We start from the raw sequence: 20,903 nt of genomic DNA, 5'->3' as shown, positions 1-20,903 counted from the left end.
ATCAAATATAAAGATCAACTTGAAGCAGATCAAAGGCTCAAAACCAGAAGTCAGAAAACTTCTCAAAGCAAACGGGAGAGCAAGGTCCTTCACAATCTGTCTTCTCAACGACCTTTGGGGTATGACCTTTGGCGAGCCAATCTAATTCAGAGACGACTTCCGATCAAGGCCGGGGACAGCCCTGCTTCTTTATCATCATCCCTAACTTTCCACAGTGGGCTAAAGCCCTCTCAAAAAAGGCTCTGTCTTGCTTAAATTATAGACATTTAAAACTAAAGAATATATGGCTTCATCTCGAGGTTTCTTTTTGTATTATATCGTAATTGAGAAAATACAGTACTGTACTTCCGAGTGACATACATTAAATTGGCAAAACCAAATAAGACATGCTATATGAACTGAATAGCCTTAACCCCCACCCACCTTTCCAAACTGACAGAAGCCACCCTCAGCATAGGCTGATCCCTTCTTTAGAGCTGGCCATCTAAGCCGAATGTGCCTTCTGGCGCAATGGTGGTGTGCCTATTACTCACCTCTGAAAACGTATGCCCATATTACCACTACTCTCTTTTGGTTAGAGAAGTTTCTCTTTTCAGATGGCAATGACCACTGGAGTGACTCAAAACTCATTAAATTGCTAAGAAGAGGTGGCAATAGAATGTTTAGCACTGACACAGTTCTATCACATCCCTCAAAGGCTAAGGAACCATTGTGGGAAGTGGTGGTGGAAGATCTGTAAGAGCCAAAAAAGAAGGGAGGAGTGCTTTGTAATACTGTCTACCAGACGTAAGTGCCCATGGCATGCATGACCTCACAGTGGCTAATGCTACCTACTCAAGAACCTGCATAATAGGAAGGAGAAAAATGGTAACATCAAAATAGAAGAGATAGTGACTAGTTGAAAAAAGGATATTCAAAGCCAGGCGTGGTGGCGCACACCTTGAACCACAGCACTCAGGAGGCAGAGGTAGGAGGATCACTGTCAGTTCAAGGCCACCCTGAGACTACATAGTGAATTCCAGGTCAGCCAGGGCTACAGTGAGACCCTACCTCAAAAAACCAAAAAAAAAAAAAAAAAAAAAAAGAGAGAAAGAGAGATTCAGGGGGGTGGGAGGAAAGTAGAGGGAGGAGATTATGATTATGGTATATTGTCTCTTTTTATAATTTTTATTTATTTGCAAGGAAAGAGAAAAAGAATATATCAGTGAGCGAGAATGGGTGTGCCAGGGCTTAGTGCCACTTTGTACATCTGGCTTTATGTGGGTACTGGGGAATCAAACCCAGGCCTTTAGGCTTTTTTTTTTTTTTTTTAATTTGAGAGCGACAGACAGAGAGAAATAGGCAGATACAGAGAGGGAATGGGCATGCCAGGGCCTCCAGCCACTGCAGACGAACTCCAGACGCATGCGCCCCCTTGTGCATCTGGGTAACGTGGGTACTGGGGAAATTGAGCCTCGAACCAGGGTCCTTAGGCTTCACAGGCAAGCGCTTAACCACTAAGCCATCTCTCCAATGCCCCCCCACCTTTTTTGCAAGCAAATACCCTTTAACTACTGAGCAATTTCTCCAGCCCATGTTGTCTCATGCATGGAAAGTGTCAAAAAATTTTGTTAAGGGCTAGAGAGGGGGCTTAGCAGTTAAGGTGCTGGCCCATACACACACGAACTCTATCTCTCTGCTTGCAAATAAATATTTTAAAAATTTGTTAAAAAAAAAAAAAAGATGAGGGCTAGAGAGATGGCTTAGTGGTTAATGCCCTTGCTTGCAAAGTCAGAGGACCCAGGCTCAATTCCCCAGTACCTAACTATGCCAGATGCACAAGGTGGACTGTGTGTCTGTAATTTGTCTGCAGTGGCTGCAGGCCCTGATGTGCCCATTCTCTCACTCTCTATCTGCCTCTCTGTCTCTCTCAAATTTAAAAAATATTTTTTAAAAAAGACGATCACATGCCCTCCAAACACAGCACAGATATTTCTATCACATCCCTCAAAGGCTAGGTAATCATTGTGGGAAGCGGTGGTAGAAAGTCTGTAAGAGCCCCATTCTGAAGTTAATGTTCCCCATCCATACATGTGACAATGAGGTGACCTCACATTTACAATTCTTGCTTCTTTCTCCTCTCCCTCTGGATCATAAACAGTTACAATGTGCATTCTCAGCACCAGAGCACACTCAAGGGAAAATCATTTTATCTTGATTGTTTAATGCATTCTAACCAGTCTCACACATGATTCTCAGCCATCAGAACCCACTAATGTCAATCTAAATAAAACCAAACCCAACCTCACAAGACAAACTTTTAAAGAATAAAAAAATGACTTGCCTGCTTCAAAGTTATCCTCAAGTTTTCGTGGATGCAGTTTCTTTTCACATTTCTATTAAAAAAAAAAAAAGACATGTACAATACATGGTCTTCTAGTTATTTTCACATGAAAAAGTGGGGGTGAGGGGCTGGCTTAATAGTTAAGAACTTTTGCTGTGCAAGCCCGAGGAGGCCTGAGAGACCACTCCAGTGCAATCCCAAGATCCACATAAACAGCTGGTGTAACCCAAGTACCGTAGAGGGGCAGAGACCCTGGAATAAACAGTTTTCATACCCAAAGAACTCTGCCAGCCCTGTGATCAGCACCAGACCCCAGTACAAGGGTGGGTGGCAGTGACGCACAGAGCACTGCATGGGCACCTACCCACCGCCACCACCACTGCCACATGCACAGGCACACAAAGGAAGAGGCTCAGCTGGTGAAGAGCCTGCCCTGAAAGAAGGAAGACCCGAGAAGCCAGGTGCAGTAGTACAGGCCTGTAAGCCCAGTGCTGGAGAAGCAGAAACCGGAGAATCCCTGGGGTTTGAGGACTAAGTGGTTTAGCTGATCAGTGAGCTCCAGGCTGCTTTCAGTAAAAGCCCATCTCGAAGATCAGATGGACGGCCCTGAGGAAGTCACCCAACTTCAAACTCTGGCCTCCAACGCATGTGCACACAAATGGATGCTCATTGTCATACACACACATACACACTCACAATCAGGCATTAAACACATATACATGTGTTTGACATCACTCCTCCTCAAATATCAAATATCTCAGGGAGAAAATTAAAACCAGAAATTTTATCAGCATCCCCAATGGGTTTTAAGCCTAAAATCCATTTTTCCATTCTGGTTACATATACCACATTTCATGACATCTTAACCCACTATCTTTTCAGCTTTTTGTTTATGAAGTCATATGTAAATATTATTTTCATATACTTGTGCAGCTCTGAGTGGGAATATTTAACATATACTAGTATTATATAGCATTCTGCCCCCTTTTTGTCCCACAGTACTGGGAATCAAACCCAGGAGCTGCACGTTGCAAGGAAAGCATAGTTTTTCATGAACTCCACCCCCAGCAGGTCTGGATAACCTTTTAAAATTTACCAGTTTGAACAAACTTATTTTCCAACTGATACAAACTTACAATATCATTTTCTTGTTGACTTATTGCAATGATCTACAACACTGCCGTTAATAACTTACAGACTCGTTACATTGCTTTCACTGTTTCAAAGAGTAAGAGGGAGGGTGTATTCTTTCCCCTTCTAGATAAACAAGTCTTTTTCCCAGCTTAGGACAGTCAAGCACCTCTACCAATGAGTAATGACCAATTAGTAATTTCTATGATTTGCCAGTACTTTCACTTACACATGACGAAGCATTACCAAACTTCTCATCTTTGCCTATCTCATGGGAAAGAAGGGGGTTAACATATTTTAATTATTTACTTCTTGTTTCTTAGTTTTTGAGACTGCACCTCAACTATGTAGCTCAGGTTGGCCTCAAACTCAGGTCCCCTGAACTCTCAATTCACCTAAGTTACACACGGCTTCACAACGTTCATGTTATTAATACTCAGGCTGGACTCACATTCACTGTGGTGCCCAGGTGACCCTGAACTTGTAGCTCTCTAGCTTTAGCCTCTTAAGTGTGAGAATTACAAGTCTGTGACAGCAGTCAAATCTGAATACTTGCACCAAAAAGAAACGTAGATAAGCACTTGAGTAGACAGCTCACTTCCTCCTGATTGAAAGTCACAAACCTGCAATTAAGAAGGGCCAAAGAGAACTGAAGAGATGGCTTAGCAGTTAAGGCACTTGCTTGCGAAGCCTAAGGACCCAGGTTCAATTCCCCAGGACCCTCATAAGACAGATGCACAAGGTGGCACAAGCATCTGGAGTTTGTTTGCAGTGGTGTGCACATTCTATCTGGCTCTGTCTCTTTCTCAAATAAATAAAGAACAAAGCAAACAGCAATGTGTCTTGGCAATGTCTCCCATCACTCTCAAACAGAGGGAACAGTGTACTCGGCATTCAATACCCTTGCTACATTCTCAAACAGGAGGAGCGGTGTACTCAGCATTAAACACCCTCACTCCACTCTCTAACAGAGAGCAATGCACTCTACAGTTGAGCTTAGAACTCTTACCATCAGGGGATTCTGTTGCTTTGCTGTTTGACTATGGACTCCATTTGGTCTTTTCTTGTGATTAGGTGAGTCTTGATACTGTTTTCTGCCATTTCCTCTCACATTTTGATTCTGTTTTTCCAACAAAAGAAGTAAAATGTAAGTCTACAGTATGACATAGCATGGTGTGTGTGTGTTGTGACCCAGAAGACCTTGGGTCAATCTCAACATAAAACAAAGACAGACAGATGGAATTAAGCTCTAAAAGCCCTACTGAAAAGTCAGAGGGGCCTGCTTTATGGAGGAAGACCGTGGCACACAGGCCAGAATTGTTATTTTTCTTTGGCTTTTTGAGGTAGAGTCTCACTGTAGCCTAGGCTGACCTGGAATTCACTATGTAGTCTCAGGGTGGCCTCGAACTCATGGCCATCCTACCTCTGCCTCCTGGATGCTGGGATTAAAGGCGTGCGCCACCACACCCAGCTCAAAATTCTTAATGGTAGAAAAGAGGCCCTGGAAATGGTCAATCATACAAAATTAACTTTCAATTAGTAATCAGCAGAAATATACTAGGAAGAGAAATCTCCTTTTACACAACAGCAAAGACTGGTGTTTTTATCACCTGAGTCACCATTCTTAAATTCACATATAAAGCCTGAATGCTTTAAGCAGGAGTTTAATTTGAAACAAATGTCTCCAATATTATTTTCTACTTCAGGTCCTGAAGAGAGAGCTATCTAAGAGGGCTAAGATACTGTGGCTACAATAACCATTATTTTCTTTTCTTTTTTTATTTGCAAGCAGACAGAGAGTGGGGAGGGGGAGGGAGGGAGAAAGGGGGTGAGAGAGAGAGAGAGAGCGAGCGAGCACGTGGGAGGGAAGAGAGGCAGACAGACAGAGAGAATGGGCGCTCCAGGGCCTCCAACCATTGCAAATGAATTCCAGACACATGTGCCTCTTTTGCATCTGGCTTACATGGGTCCTTTGTCTTTGCAGGCTACCTTAATCGCTAAGCCATCTCTCTAGCCCACCATTACTAAAAAAATAAAAAATAAATTAAAAAAAATAAGATGCTTATCTTCAATACTAGAAAAATACTAGTCAGTTGCTGAAACAGCAAGAAAACAACTAACTTTACTGTGGATGGAAGAATAATGGTTTTCACAAAGTCACACTGTCACACAATTCACTACCATTATTCCCCGTATTTACTTCATGGGGGCATTCTTTGAGGTGTATAAGTTGCGTGGCGTAAGACACCACGCTACTCAGTCACCTCCCATCTGGTTCCACAACCAGTAGCTTCATGGCTATTGTGAACACGAGGCAAGCGCTACACTCTTATCCCCCAGCCTGTTTTCTGTTTCTCATCCTCGGAAACAAAAACTCCTCCCTGGTCAACTTGATCTCGAGCCTTGGGTCTTGAGAACTTTAAAAAATGAACATATTGCAGATGGTTCTGTTTAATTAATTCTTTTGCCCTTTTAAAAACAGTTGGGGGGTGAGCTGGGCGTGGTGGCGCACGCCTTTAATCCCAGCACTTGGGAGGCAGAGGTAGGAGGATCACCGTGAGTTCGAGGCCACCCTGAGACTCCATAGTGAATTCCAGGTCAGCCTGGGCTAGAGTGAGACCCTACCTTGAAAAACCAAAAAAAAAAAAAAAAAAAAAAAAAAACCAGTTGGGGGGCTGGAGAAACAGCACAGTGGTTAAGGCATTTGCCTGCAAAGCCAAAGGACCCAAGTTCGATTCCCCAGGACCCACGTAAGCCAGATGCACAAGGGGCACGTGCATCTGGGGTTCATTTGCACTGGCTGGAGGCCCCAGCATGCCCATTCTTCTCTGCCTGCCTCTCTTCTATCTCTCTCTGCTTGCAAATAAACAAAATTAAAGCAAACAAAAACAACTGGTTTGTGTGTTGGGGGGGCTTGGTTATGTTTTTTAATTTTAGTAATTTTAAAAACTACATGCTGGAGCCAGGTGTGATGGCGCACGCCTTTAATTCCAGCACTCAGGAGGCTAAGGAGGATTGCTGTGAGTTCGAGGCCACCCTGAGAATACAGAGTGAATTCCAGGTCAGCCTGAGCTAGAGTGAGAACCTACCTCGAGAAAGAAAGAAAGAAAAACAAAGCCAAAAAAAAAAAAAATCAGTAAAAACTTCATGCTAGGACTGGGAAGTGTGCTCAATAGTTGAAGCCCTTGCCTGCAAAACCTGACAGCTCGTCAATTTGCCTGTACCCACATAAAGCCAGATGCATCAAATGGCACACATGTGTGAAGTTCACCTGCAGCTATAAGAGGAAGAGGCCTTGGTGTGCACATAATCTTAAACAGGTGTGCATAAGATACAGAATGGATAAAATATGATATATTTACTCATTTTATGAAAGTAAAAGTGACACCTTATATTTTCACTTAAATGAAAGCCAATCTCATCAACTTTAATTTGGAAGTCATGTTCCTTGAAACTCTTTTAAGTTTTTTTTTCAATAATTTGTATATTGTAAGCAAAAAGAGACAGGAAGAGAGACAGGGGAGAAAATGGAAGAGAGAGAGAATGGGTGCACCAGGGGCTGCATCCACTGCAAATGACTCCAGATGCATGTGCCACTTTGTGCATCTGGCTTTACATGGGTACTGGGGAATTGAACCCAGGTAATTAGTCTTTGCAGACAAGCACCTTAACCATGGAGCCATCTCTCCAGCCCAAAACTCTTGTTTTTAAGCGAACCTTTCACAGCAGCACCGGTAGCGACCAGGTGTGGGCTCCTATTATTCATGACTGCAGACTTATTTCTACCAAAGCCATAGACAGGACGCAGACTCAGCTTCATGGCTCAGAGCTCCAGCAACTACTGACACGTAACTCCTCACTGAGGATGGTTTGTAGCAAGTGTTTTCCAGGTGCGTCACTCACCTTGGCTTTCAGAAGGTCAGCCACCTCCGCATGGCTGCTGAATGGCTTCTGCGGCGGTGGCCTGTGCTTCACCCACTGGTCACCAGGAGATCCCTCCGGGAATAACTGCTGGCTATGGCGGAATTTTGTTCGACTGCACCAAAATTAAGTAAAAGTGAGATGAGAAACTTTCCTTACAGTTCTTTGAAGACTGATAAGAGTCCTGAGGGCAGACCCTCCCCAGCTTTGTCTGCTGTTTTATTGTCCCCCAAAAGAGTGACTGGCATTCAACAAATAGTTCTTTTTTTTGTTTGGTTTTGGTTTTTCAAGATAGGGTCTCACTCTAGCCCAGGCTGACCTGGTACACTCTGTCGTCTCAGGGTGGCCTTGAACTCATGATGATCCTCCTACATCTGCCTCCCGAGTGTTGGGATTAAAGGCGTGCACCACCACGCCTGGCCCAACAGATATTTCTTGAATGAAAAACCTATTACTTCTCACTAAATTAACCTTTTCACCCCTTCCCAAATTAGAGAAAATGTAAAAACATCAACTCCCTAAATCTGACAAAGGCTAAATTATAGCAATCCCACTGTAAGAACCTATGTCGTTTAAGGAAGTTACTTCTCAGGTCTATGCTAAGTCCTTAGTAAGGAAATGCTATCCTTTGTTGGCATTCACTAACAGTCACTTCATAACACAGCTGAAGCTAGAGACAGTCCTCACAGATCGGGTCTCGCCTCTAACAATCACCCAGTGGCCCCTGTCTCCAGAGAACTGCTGTCAACACACTCCCATTCAACCCCCGTGAGAAGTGAAGTCTCTCCAGTGTAGGACATTAGCTGCTGAGGTCACATCCTCTGGAAAGTACTCTTTCAAAATGTGCCTCAAGCTCCTTTCAAACTTCAATTTACTTTTTATCTTGTCAAAAACCCTTTGAAATAATCCCTCACACGTGAGCCCAGGAACACACACTTCAGAACTGCCATTAAAGACTACCAGAAGGTCATCGCTGCATTTCTTCACCTCAGTTTTTCCACAGTGGGTTTAGCTGGTGTGCTTCCAGCTGAGGAAAACCCGTTGTCGCTGTCTGAGGAATCTCCAAATCTCCGAGACAGCCAGTCCCTTAGTGGTCTATGGAAACATTAAAAGTTTATCTTTAAAACCGGAACTGTCAGACCCCGAAGGCCAGTTTCACATGTTACGAACATGAGCTTACCGGATAAAGGGGATGGCCATGAAAAATTTGTTGGGTGCCAAGCCCAGTTTAGACTTGGGAGTCATATCATTTCTGTGACAGGGCAACTTCTCAATGGAGAACCACTCAATGTTCTGAAACAGGGAAAAACCTCCATTTAGTTAATTAGTATTAGGGAGTTCCCGGAAGGAATCCCCACTTCATTCAGCTGTGTCTAGCAATCCACACGTGCCCAGAACTGTCACATACCCGAATCTCTCTTCTGGTTTTTGGGTTAAATTTTGTGTCTTTGGGAATTCCTGGAATGATGTACAAACGAGCAAGCTGGTCATTAATTCGAAGTTCAATGTAATCATCCTTACAAATATAGTCTTTGATATCAAATCCAGTTTCTTCAAAGACCTAAAAATAAATGTACATGAAATGTTCAACTGTAACTTGGTTCTAGTTTATGCCTGTTTACTTACACAACAGAAAATTCAGAACTATCCTGACACAGGCATGAAGAACACTCAACAGAAAGCAGAAAGCTCAAGGTCTAATTACACGCTGGAACTGTCCAGTCTGTCCAATCACTCTGTGACCGTGGAAAGTAAGTCTTTTCACTGTGGCCAGGAGGTCAGAACACCTTTACATGCACAGGCCTGGGTCTGACATCTAGGAAGTGAAGGCAGCTGGGAGCACACCCAGGGTTCTCAACCTGTGGGAGCACACTCTGCAAACCACACACAGACTGTTCAGTCAAATCTATACACACAAAGCTACAAAGGGAAAATGGCCCTGCATGTTTAGCTATTTTTTTTTTCAAATATAAAAACTGTATTGTGATGAAAACTCAACCTAAACAGAATCCAAAAGCCTTGCTGTAATCACACCTGTGTGTGTGTAGAACTATGTGGGGAGCAAGGAGCACACATGCAGAACAGGTGAACAAGATGAGAAGCAGACATGCGCCTTTATGAGGGAATGTAACAGACTAGAGAAACACACGGAGAACCAGGGTAACAGAAGCCTGAACCTGTTGTTTTTCCCTCAGCCACGGAGGAAGTCATGCTCATTGTAATGTATGGGCTTCTGTTTTAAGACCACAAGCCTATTCTAGCCTTCCTCTTCATTTAGTAATTTGTCTTACCTCTGCATCCTGAGGCCAGAACCACCAAGGAGCACGGATCAAGTGTTTCCCTTTGTTCTAGTGAACATCTTCTACCTCCTCCCTATGGTCAGGAGGACAGCAGACCTTAACTGCACAGGCCTGAACCTGCCATTATAATGGATAGAGGAGCTACTGCTGTCCATTCCTTTCTCTCCTCTCTGATTAGGCGCCACACATTCTTTTCATCTTCATCAGTAAGGACAACTCTCTCTCAGAAATGTGTGATCTGGCAGCTGGAGAGATAGCTCAGTGGTTAAAGGTCCTTGCTTTCAAAGCTTACTGACCCAGGTTCAAGTCCCCAGTACCCAAGTAAAGCCAGATAAACAAAGTGGTGAATGTGTCTGGAGTTGATCTGCATTGGCTGGAGGCCCTGGCATGCCCATCACCACCCCCTCCTTGCAAATAAATAGGTGTGATCTGTGACACCCATCTTCAGCTCCTCTATTACCCATCACCTTTATCAATTCTGCATACTCATAACTAAGCTGTTTGTTCAACAAATTAAACTCCATTTATTTCAAAGACAAAAACCCAGAGAAGAGGTGACAGCATTGGTACTTACTACAATGACAGACAAGGTAATGATTAAAGATGGCTCAGTGGTTAAGAGCACTTCCTGTGCAAGCAGGAAGACCTGAGGTGACCTGAAACTGCAGGAGTTCAAATCTTCAGAACCCACATACTGTTGGGTGTGGCTGTGTGAGCTGTGACCCCAGTTCCGTAAAGGGGAGGGAGAAGAGACCAGGGAATCACTGGGGCTTGTGGAAAACAGCAAGCTTGGGTATCAGTAAGAGACTCTGGCTAGATATAGGAATGGATGGGAGAGCAACGGAACAGAACACTTTGTTCATCTGGCTTTACACTAGTATTGAAACCCTGAGCCCAAGCCATCAGGCTTTGCATGCAAGTGCCTTCATCCACTAAGTCATCTCCAGCCCCCAACGTACCATTTTAGGGGACGAACTTCCAGGGTACCTTTACTTTACTGTGAGTTTGATTGCCCAGGGTCTGAAGGTGCCTGTGTTACTTCCACTGATCGTTCTTGCTGTGCAGCCTCCGCTCCTATGCTGCGAGCCCCTGACCGCAACGGGCACCTTTACAACACACACCCCGGTGCTGCCGTTCCTGAAGAGTCCTCTTTTGTGAGGGAACTAGCCAAGGTCAGGGGGCTCCTCTGACTTGCTTTCTAGAGTGAACTTGGCTCATTAAAATGAACGCAGCATTCCTGTCCACTTCCCATCTTGAGCACGTGCTCAGGAGTGTGCCCTTCTTAATGTGGAATGGAAGTGTGAGGTCATGAAACTGTGACCAAGTCTTCAGAACTGAAGTGTTAAGAGGGTCAGCAGCCGGCTCCACAGTGGACTGAGTCTGTGGAGCCCTACAGGGCTGGTTATAGACACAGGAGCAGAGGACAGAACTTGTTCGTGTGTATGTGTGTGTGTGTGGGGGGGGGTTATATGAATGTGTGTGACCTTTCCATACCCTGTGTACTCACCTGCAGTGGGGGCAGTCCCCTGTGGTGGGGTGTGTGTTGTAAAGGTGCCCGTTGTGGTCAGGGGCTCGCAGCATAGGAGCGGAGGCCGCACAGCGAGAACGATCAGTGGAAGTAACACAGGCACCTTCAGACCCTGGGCAATCAAACTCACAGTAAAGTAAAGGTACCCTGGAAGTTCGTCCCCTAAAATGGTACGTTGGGGGCTGGAGATGACTTAGTGGATGAAGGCACTTGCATGCAAAGACTGATGGCTTGGGCTCAGTGTTCCAGTACTACTGTAAAGCCAGTGAACAAAGTGTTGCATGTATCTGGAGTTTGTTCACAGTGGGAAGAGACTGGCAATGTCTTCCTCATTCTCTCCTTGCAAGTCAATAAATAAAAATATGAAAATGATACCTTGTATGCTGATAATTTTAAATTATGGGTGGGCATGGTGGCACACACCTGTAATCCCAGCAGTGGGGCTGGCAGAGGTAGGAGGATCGCCACGAGTTTGAGGCCACCCTGAGACTTCATAGTGAATTCCAGGTCAGCCTGGGCTAGAGTGAGACCCTACCTTGAAATTAATAAATAAATAAAATAAAAGTAACAAAGATATGAGTTTATAATTACATATTCTCTCATCAAATATTTACCAGTAAATTTTACTAGCTAACTCACATGGATAGATACCAAAGACATAAATCCTAGCCCCATTCCTTCTGAGAACCAAAGCTAAGCATACAATATAATACATGGTTGTCCTGGCATATGGAACAGCATTAACTTCTCATACTGTCACATAAGCACCCCAGGTAATGTTACAGGAGGTGTTATCTACAGAGAAACAACACAGCAGTGCACTAAAATCCTCGCAAGTCCTTTGTACAAACTCCACCAGTCAGCTTGTGAAGAGACCTGAGGTCAGCTCCATTCAGGCACACCCTCCCTAACTTTTCCAGCCGCAATGCTCACTCAAGTGCACAACCAAGCTAACAAAGCATCACAGAAAATTAACAGCAGCCCACTGTGCTAAGTAAGTTCGCGATCTGCTGTTGGGATGCCTTCACTGCTGTCTTGCACCACATGTGACCCACAGGCCACAGGAGGGACGAGCCTGAAAAGGACAATCAGCAGCATCATGAACTCTGAGCCACAAGTGAGACTGAGGTGTGCCTGGTCTAGGGTTCTAAAGCTAGCCTCCCGCCTGCTTCAGCAATGTATAGAAATCATTATTGGCAACTTCGTCCTCATGCTTCCTTTACCAAGTAAAACGGATCAGAAATAATCCAATTAAATCAACTGCAGGATGAAAATGACCAAGACTGCCTTAGCTTAACACAGGCCTATTCCCACGTCTCTGTCAGGTCCCGTTTCTGAGAAGGAGTCAAGCCCTGCTATTCAACTGCCACGAGCACTGACACGCTCACATCACAGGAACTGAGGAACGCGGATGCACAAAGTGAAATGCTGTCAACATGAGGAGTCCAAGAGCGCTGCGTCACCCCGGCGCAGGGATGTCGTACCTGCTACTGGAGCACACAGAACCTGCTCTCCAACAAAGACATCAGCCTAACTCTACCAGGTAGCTAGAGAAGACAAAAAGCTCTCCTTTACAGTAACCTAGTTCAAGTTCAAGAGGAAATGTAAATATTGATAAACTATTACCAAAAAAAAAAAAAAAAAAAACAATCTGGTTAACAGCCAAGACATACTGTCTCTTACACTGCAGTGCCACTGAGTGGCAGAAGAGTGAACTACAATTCTGGGACTGCTAGTTGAATACGTTCATCAGTCAAAAATGGCTACAGCAAGAATTCAATAATAAATGAATAAATACACACATACATAAAGGCCTAGGTTTAAATGCTAACCCTCACTGTGCACTGTGGCCACACTTGAAGATGAGGCCCATGACAGTGTGCTGCAGTCTTTTCTAAAGGAAGACACCTCTCTGGACATGTCTGAAGTGCACACGCAGGAGAGGCACCATACAGCTGTACCTAGAAAGTGGTTTTTGACACACTAAGAAAACAGCTCACTACAGGAACCAAATCAGCCGGCAAACTGACCTTGGGCTCTCAAAGTCTCTAGAGGTGCAAAGAACTAATGTTCTGCTGTTTAAGCTATCCAGACTGTGACAGTTATGTCAGCTCAAGTAGATAGCTCAACAGCAACAGTCCACCTTCCAAAAACTTTCCTCCCTTTATGACAAAGGAAACCATTTAAAAATCAGAATATAAGTCAAGACTTGCCTTGAAAACTCCTTGGGCTACAGACATGGCTCTCTCTTGCAAGCCTGCTGACAACCTGAGTCAGTCCTCTTGCCACATGAAGTTGTACAGCCCTGGACATAATGTGGTGCAGGTGTCTGTAATTCCAATGGGCCTCCAATAGGAGAATGCAAAACTCATTAAGAGCAGCAGGAGACTGTCTCAAGAAGGTGAGAGGAGAAATGCATGTGGTTGTCCTCTGACCTCCACATGCACCATGTGGGTTCCTTAGAATGTCCACAATTCCCTCATAGCTAAACAAAAATTTCAAATGGGGGGGGGGAGTATTCCATGCTCCTCTAATTCAGAAAGGTTAACAGATATTAGATATAATTTCCTTGCTTTGAAAATATCCACTTTCAACCCTTCCTTGAACACACATACTATATTCACTAGTCCAATATATAGAGCAGAGTCCATCCCTGCTCTGTTTCCCAACCATCAAGACTTAGGCTTGTGGGGCTGAAGATATGGCTTGTGGTTAAGGCAGTTGCCTGCAAAGCCAAAGGTCCCAGGTTCAATTCCCCAGAATCCACATAAGCCAGATGCACAAGGGGCACATGTGTCTGAAGTTGATTTACAGTGGCTAGAGGCACTGGTGTGCCCATTCTGTCTCTCTTCTATCTCTCTCTCTCTCTCTCTACTAGCAAACAAATAAATAAATAAATAAATAAATATATATATATATATATATATATATATATATATATATTTTTTTTTTAAAGAAGACTTAGGCTTGTAGCTAAGCCAGTGGTTTAACTATGCTCACCTAATCTGTAAAAAGGAAGCAACTTCCCAATCACAAGCTGAACACATATATCCTCATAAGTGCTCAGCAGACTTATCTTCAGAAATGCCTGCAGCACTTCTTCAGATCTGGGATGCTCAGCCTTGATGTACATGCCTCCAAGACATTCCTATGTTCTAGCTCCTACAAATAAATCTGATTCATTTCCTTATAAACTATAATGAGTTCTGGCCACTACTAAAATTAGCCCCATGTGGACAAGAAAACAAGACAAAAACAAAGAGAAGCCTGCTCTCTCCCTTGCCTCAAGGATCTATTCCTTATTATTCTGACTCCTCACCACATGGGTGCAAAGCTTGTTAGATGGAGTGTCTAGTGGGGACACAGGCAGGTATCTTGAGTCATGTTTCTATTCAGTTTTGCAGGTTGAAGTATTTGATTCTTCCCAAGAAGGTCCAAGTATAAACACTTCATCCCACCAGATTTAACCTAAACTTCTAACATTCCACTTACTGCAAGGTCCTGTCTGGTCCCAGACAACCTTGCTGAAGTGGTAGTAATCCATATACACAGGGCTACAGGCCTCCTCCTCCAGGAGGACACTATGGTTCCTATCCTGTCCACCCCTCGGCTGTTGACCATTCAGAGGCTTCACTGCCTCCTTCATCATCAAAGAAAGGAAGAAGAGCTCTGGTGGAGGTGGCGTGGAAATTCCTCACCTCTTCTCCAATGCCACACTGGTGGACAAGTAACACTTCCATGCACTGCCCCTCAACCCCACCCAGACACCTGGCCAGCAACTGTCTGTTTCCTTAATGACATCCATTCTGACTACAGTGCGATGGAATCTTGATGTTATTTTATTCCTCAATCAGTACATTAGTAGTTTTTAAGAATTGTAACTTTTAACCTGGGCATGGTGGCACGCCTTTAAACCCAGCCCTTGGGAGGCAGAGGTAGGAGGATCACCATGAGTTCAAGGCCACCCTGAGACCCCACAGTGAATTCCAGGTCAGCCTTGGCTACAGTGAGACCCTACCTCGAAAAAAACAAAAAACAAAAAAGTTTTTTTAAACTTTTGTTTTTGGCTAATAGTTACATCCAAACTCAATCCTGGCAATAAGGAACACTATGGCAACCCACATAACCTGATGTATCCTAATAAAACATGCCTGTAAATTCACATCACCATCTCAAGATAAAATCACAACAGCTTTAGGCAGTTTTTCCCACAGATGCTGCTTTTAGCTTTCAAGTTCTTGAAAGAAACTCTCTTTAATAAACTTATATTTTAAGGGCTGAGAAGATAGCTAAGTAGTTAAGAATGCTTGTTACATAATCTTGAGGGCCTCTAGGGCCAGAAACTCCCATGTGAGGCTCCCCAGAACCCATGGTAAAAGCTGGGTGTGGCCACACACATCTTTAACCCCAGTCCACAGAAAAGGGGAGAGGAACTACTCGGCACAGAGTCGCTGGGGCTTTCAGACAGACAGCTTTGGGCTGAGAGAACCCATCTCAAGGAAACAGGCAGATGCACAGTAAAACACCTGGCATTCTCCTCTGGCCTCCTTAAGCACAAACATATGCGCATACGTGTGGGTATAATACATATATTCTCCACGCACGCATGCAGCAAACAAAAGGAACTAATGCAGGAATGCAGACGACTAGAATTTGAATAGGCAAAAAAGTTGCAGGCAGGGATAATTTTAACAAAATTTTCAAGTTAAACAGTTAAAATCAAAACACAGAAATAAACCCTTTGAATTACTTTAAGTTATGGGGAAGAAGAGAACTTAAAGACTTAAAGAATTACACTGTATCCTTTAAGCAAGTTTTAGAAAGTTAAGATGAACAGAAATACAAAATTTCTTAGAAAAGCCCATAAAACAAAAACAAAGAACATAGTAGCTGAGATGTCTCACCAATTCTAAATTAGAGTCTAAGATGAAAGTGAAAAAGATGGACTAGAGAGATGGCTCAGTGGTTAAAGATACTTGTCTGCAAAGCCTGCCAGTCTGGGTTCAATTCCACAGCATGCATATAAAGCCAGATGCACAATGTGGCTCATGTGTCTGGGATTTATTTGCAGAGGTAAGAGGCCCTGGTGCACCTGTACTTTCTCTCTGCTCACAAATGAGTAAAAGTAACTTTTTTAAAGTGGAAAATAAATCATCATCATCAAGAGGCAGGTGTTTTGAATCCTGGTCACTGAAAGAAAATGGAAGTGGATAAGAAGCAATGAGGCACACTGCACACAATAATCAACGGTTGTGTCTGAAGTTACATCATGCTCTCAAGTTCTAGAAAAGAGCTGGACTCCTTCTGGAATGTAAGAGCAAGTACACCCAGTGGACAAGCAAAACTGGACACCCAGGTGATGGCCGGCGCGGTGACCCACCTCTCTAGCAGCACAGTCGTGGGGAGCTTCTTCTTTGTTCACTTTCCCCTTGGGAAAGCCCCAGCCTGATTTTGCTAAGTACCCCTGAACCAGCAGGACCTGTAAAACAACCAGAGAAAAATCAGTCCTGCCTTCCTTTCCCAAGGTCCTTTCTAAAACCAAAGAGGCTTTTCACTATCTTCCAGATAGGCAATCATCACTAACATCTGGCTTAACTATCTTCCAGAAGTTGAAGGAAGCAAGTGTTAAACACATTTTGCCTTTTTTAAAAAAAGTCTTTCAGCCGGGCGTGGGGGCGCACACCTTTAATCCCAGCACTCAGGGTAGGAGGAGCGCCATGAGTTCAAGGCCACCCTGAGACTCCATAGTGAATTCTAGGTCAGCCTGAGCTAAAGTGAGACCCTACCTCGAGGAAAAAGAAAAAAATTTTTTTCAATAATGAAGTGATACTTTTCCTTTGTGGAGGAACCAGAAATGGAACTCAGGCCTCAAGCATGCTAAGCAAGCACTCTACCAGGGTACAACAATCCCAGTGCAAAGTGACACTTTACACTCTCCCACAAACACAAATTTTTAAGACCTACAATGCAGGCAAAATATCCTATAACTTAAATCTTCTAACACGAAAATTATATTTTAAAAAGCTACAATTTAGAACCCTATACAAAAAAAACAAAACTTGTTGACGTGATAAAAATTGACAGCTGATCACCATTCCGTTCAGAACCTTGTCACTTCTTGCACCTACATTTTCCAGTGTCTCATCGAGGATGATTGCCCCGTATGTTGGCACTCCCATCTTATATTCCTTCCACTCATCCAAAACTTTCTCCACGTCTTCACCTTGTGGCAGCAAAAAAGGACAATGATTGAAGAGTATACCTGATGTTAAGGAAGTTACTTTCTTCTAATACAGCCTAAGAAAGAATACATAAACAGTGAATTACTTAAATCAACTGTGTATCTTGTAAGAAACTGCTCAAGCTTTTCAGGTCCTCAGACACTTCACCCACTTGTAAAGCATTCTGATTGCTTCTTTCCAAATCTGCCTCCCACCAGTGGTTTTTTTTTTTTTTTCCTTTAATCCCACTATGCGCCTCAGGCAACTGCTCCTGAAGTACTTGGTTTCAACTGACCTGCCAAATACATCTTCAGCACCACACCATGGATTAGAGTCATTTTCTTTAACATTGCTCAAAACCTTGGTGTTACCTATCATCTAGGATAGTACCTTGTTGTCTTACAGAGCGCAGCACAGGGATGGGGCTGAGGAGGAGGTATTTCTGGCCTCTTGTTCCTATTATTACTCTACTTTGAGTATGTATAACAATTTATAGGTATAGATCCATCTGAGCTCACAGTGAACAGTTAAAAACAATGATCTGCAGAGTAGAAATCAAAACAGACCAGTCCCCATCCCTACGTTTACTGATCTTTCCACCCATGAGTACTAGAACTCTGCAAGAACTCTGTGATCTTTACTTTTTTTTTCTCTTGTAACTTGCCAGCTCTAGTCTGCTCAATTATCTGGAATCTATTCTTTGTGTCTATGTAGAAAACTTTACATTCCCTTAAAATACAGTTTCTTGAAAGTATTTTTTTACAAGGTAGGATTTCACTCTAGCCCAGGCTGACTGGGAACTCTGTAGTCCCAAGCTGATCTTGAACCCACAGCAATCTTCCTACTTCTGCCGCCCAAGTGCTGGGATTGAAGGTGTGCACCACCAGACCTGGCTTCTGTTGCAAGTCTTTCTAATATGATTCTAAATTCTAAAATTAATTAGCATCAGAGCCATCAATTTGTTCCATGTTGCATAGTTCTCTTATAATCTGAAACTTTTATTCAGACAAGTCTTTTCTAACTAAGAAGTCACGGTGAATAGCTAGGAATGGGAAAAGGCTTCTGTGAGGCAAGGACTTCTCTACCACTGCACCAACAAAACAAACCAACCAAAACCCCTTCTGCACACGGCAAATATTGAGGATTTGAGAAAATTTCTAAATAAAACCAAAAGGTAATCGGATTGCACAAAAAGTAAAGTAAAAACCAGGTCAGTACTACAAGTAGGTTAGCTATATCTGAAAAAAAAAAAAACAAGCAAGTTTATTTCTAATTAGTATATATTGCAAAGAATCTTGTAAAAAAAAAAATAGAACACAACTAAATTGCATCACATGTAAAACTTTCATTGCCGTATGAGGGACTGAACCCGCTGCCTCAGCATGCCAGGCAAGAGCGGCAGCCACTGCCAAGCCCAGCCCAGCCCTTACTCTTTCTACCCGGCGCTTTTTAAGACATCAATGATGGTATCTGGTAAGTTAAGCATCTCAATGAAAAGGAAAATTGTGTTTAGATATTACATATTAAAAGGAATGAAAGCCAATCACTACAGTAACACAAAGGATATCAGCTTTGGCGAAGTCTCTTATCCCACACTGAGGTAATCCTGGTGTGTTCTGCATGTAAAAATCCAAGTAAAACCAATGGGCAAGTTCAATCTGAAAACACACTCGAATTGCATTGTCTCTTTCCTCACTGGGAATATGCAAAATAAACCGGCTGTCAAAAAGAAAACAGACAGAAGTTATATTTACAAACTATAGCAACTAACTTTAATGTATTCCACACCCCCACCCACCAACTTAGAAGAGGCCAGGAACAGTCCTGACCCTGCAGTCGGTATCTGGAGAAGCGAGACTTTAGAAGAGCTGGGCCTGGTGCAATGCCTGTAATCACCACTTGGGAGACGAAGGCAAGGACGATTGAGAGTTCTAATCCAACTTGTCAACAGTGAGTTCCAGCTTAGCTTAGCCTTGAGGGACCCTACCTCAAAATAGGAAAGATGATGGCATCAAAGTAAAAGGGAAGACTTCTGTTGTTCATTGGGGAAGGGTCTCATTCCATCACAAGCTGACTTTGGAATCCTCTACAGACCAGGAATCTCAGCATCCCAGTTTACAGGATTAAGGGTGTGGGGCAACACACATCCTTAGGGACTTTGACCTTGTTAGAGGATCTGTTTGTCGTAATACCTACCTTGCATAAATTCTCTGTGCTGGTTTTCATTGAATGTGTATATTGCCTACTTAAATTTTGGAATTTGCCTGTATTTTGGTCCACTCAACCTACTAGAATACTCTCATAGCAGGCGAACCCAACACATAGGGTCACATTGTGGTTACTCTGAGAGTCTTAAGAGCCTAACCTAGCACCTTAAGTTCCTACCCTGAAGATATATAATCCCAGATTGATGGATACATCTAATAATACTACAGATAATTAGAAAACCTAAGCATTAAGTTAATCCAAGATGCAAAAATCTCTACATTATAATACAAGAAACACAAAAATCAACAAATTATAAATTCACAAAAAATTATAAATCCATAAGAAATGACCACCAGTGAGGCTGATTTAGAGGAAATGCCTGAGGAAGATTTCAAAAGAGGAAATCAAAGGAATCAAAGAAGACACAGGAAACCAATTTAATGAAATAAAGAGGTCAATATAAGGAAATAGAGAAAAACCAGTCAGAAATACTAGTAATGAAAACACAGTAAGTCAGATAAAAACCTCCATAGAAAATCTCACTAGTAGTTCTACGTCACTAGTCATCAGGGAAATGCAGATTAAAAACTACACTGAGATTCCATCTCACTCCTGTCAGAATGGCCACCATCATGAAAACAAATGATCATAAATGTTGGCGGGGATGTGGAAAAAAAGGAACCTTTCTGCACTGCCGGTGGGAATGCAATCTGGTCCAGCCATTGTGGAAAACAGTGTGGAGGTTCCTAAAACAGCTAGAGATTGATCTACCATATGACCCAGCTATAGCACTACTAGGCATATATCCAAAGGACTCATCTCATTTCCTTAGAAGTGCGTGCTCAACCATGTTTATTGCTGCTCAATTTATAATAGCTGGGAAATGGAACCAGCCTAGATGTCCCTCAACAGATGAGTGGATAATGAAGATGTGGCACATTTATACAATGGAGTTCTACTCAGCGGTAAAGAAAAATGAAGTTATGAAATTTGCAGAAAAATGGATGGACCTGGAAAGTATTATACTAAGTCAGGTAACCCAGGCCCAGAAAGCCAAGCGCCACATGTTTTCTCTCATATGTGGATCCTAGCTACAGATGACTGGGCTTCTGCGTGAGAATGAAAATACTTAGTAGCAGAGGCCAGTAAGTTGAAAAGGAGACATAAAGGGTGGAGAAAGGAAGGGAGGAGGATACTTAATAGGTTGATATTGTATATATGTAATTACAATGATTGTAATGGGGAGGTAATATGATGGAGAATGGAATTTC

General features: G+C 43.1%; 1 protein-coding gene across 1 annotated transcript in view; it reads right to left on the bottom strand.

Annotated features, from left to right (window-relative positions):
* The window catches only part of Dcp2 (decapping mRNA 2), a 44,103-nt gene that overhangs the window by 7,502 nt on the left and 15,698 nt on the right, over window positions 1–20,903 (bottom strand). The window contains exons 2-10 of the mRNA XM_004665095.2: window positions 18,992–19,143; window positions 17,332–17,459; window positions 16,584–16,682; window positions 8,784–8,936; window positions 8,556–8,668; window positions 8,363–8,470; window positions 7,358–7,490; window positions 4,464–4,574; window positions 2,324–2,375 (exon numbers count right to left, since the gene is read on the bottom strand). Of these exons, the coding sequence (XP_004665152.1) occupies window positions 2,324–2,375; window positions 4,464–4,574; window positions 7,358–7,490; window positions 8,363–8,470; window positions 8,556–8,668; window positions 8,784–8,936; window positions 16,584–16,682; window positions 17,332–17,459; window positions 18,992–19,143 (1,049 nt within the window). The remainder of the gene's footprint in view (window positions 1–2,323; window positions 2,376–4,463; window positions 4,575–7,357; window positions 7,491–8,362; window positions 8,471–8,555; window positions 8,669–8,783; window positions 8,937–16,583; window positions 16,683–17,331; window positions 17,460–18,991; window positions 19,144–20,903) is intronic.

This window comes from Jaculus jaculus, chromosome 6 (genome assembly GCF_020740685.1).
Source record: "Jaculus jaculus isolate mJacJac1 chromosome 6, mJacJac1.mat.Y.cur, whole genome shotgun sequence".
Taxonomy (NCBI): domain Eukaryota; kingdom Metazoa; phylum Chordata; class Mammalia; order Rodentia; family Dipodidae; genus Jaculus; species Jaculus jaculus.
This window is presented reverse-complemented; position numbering and strand designations above follow the sequence as displayed.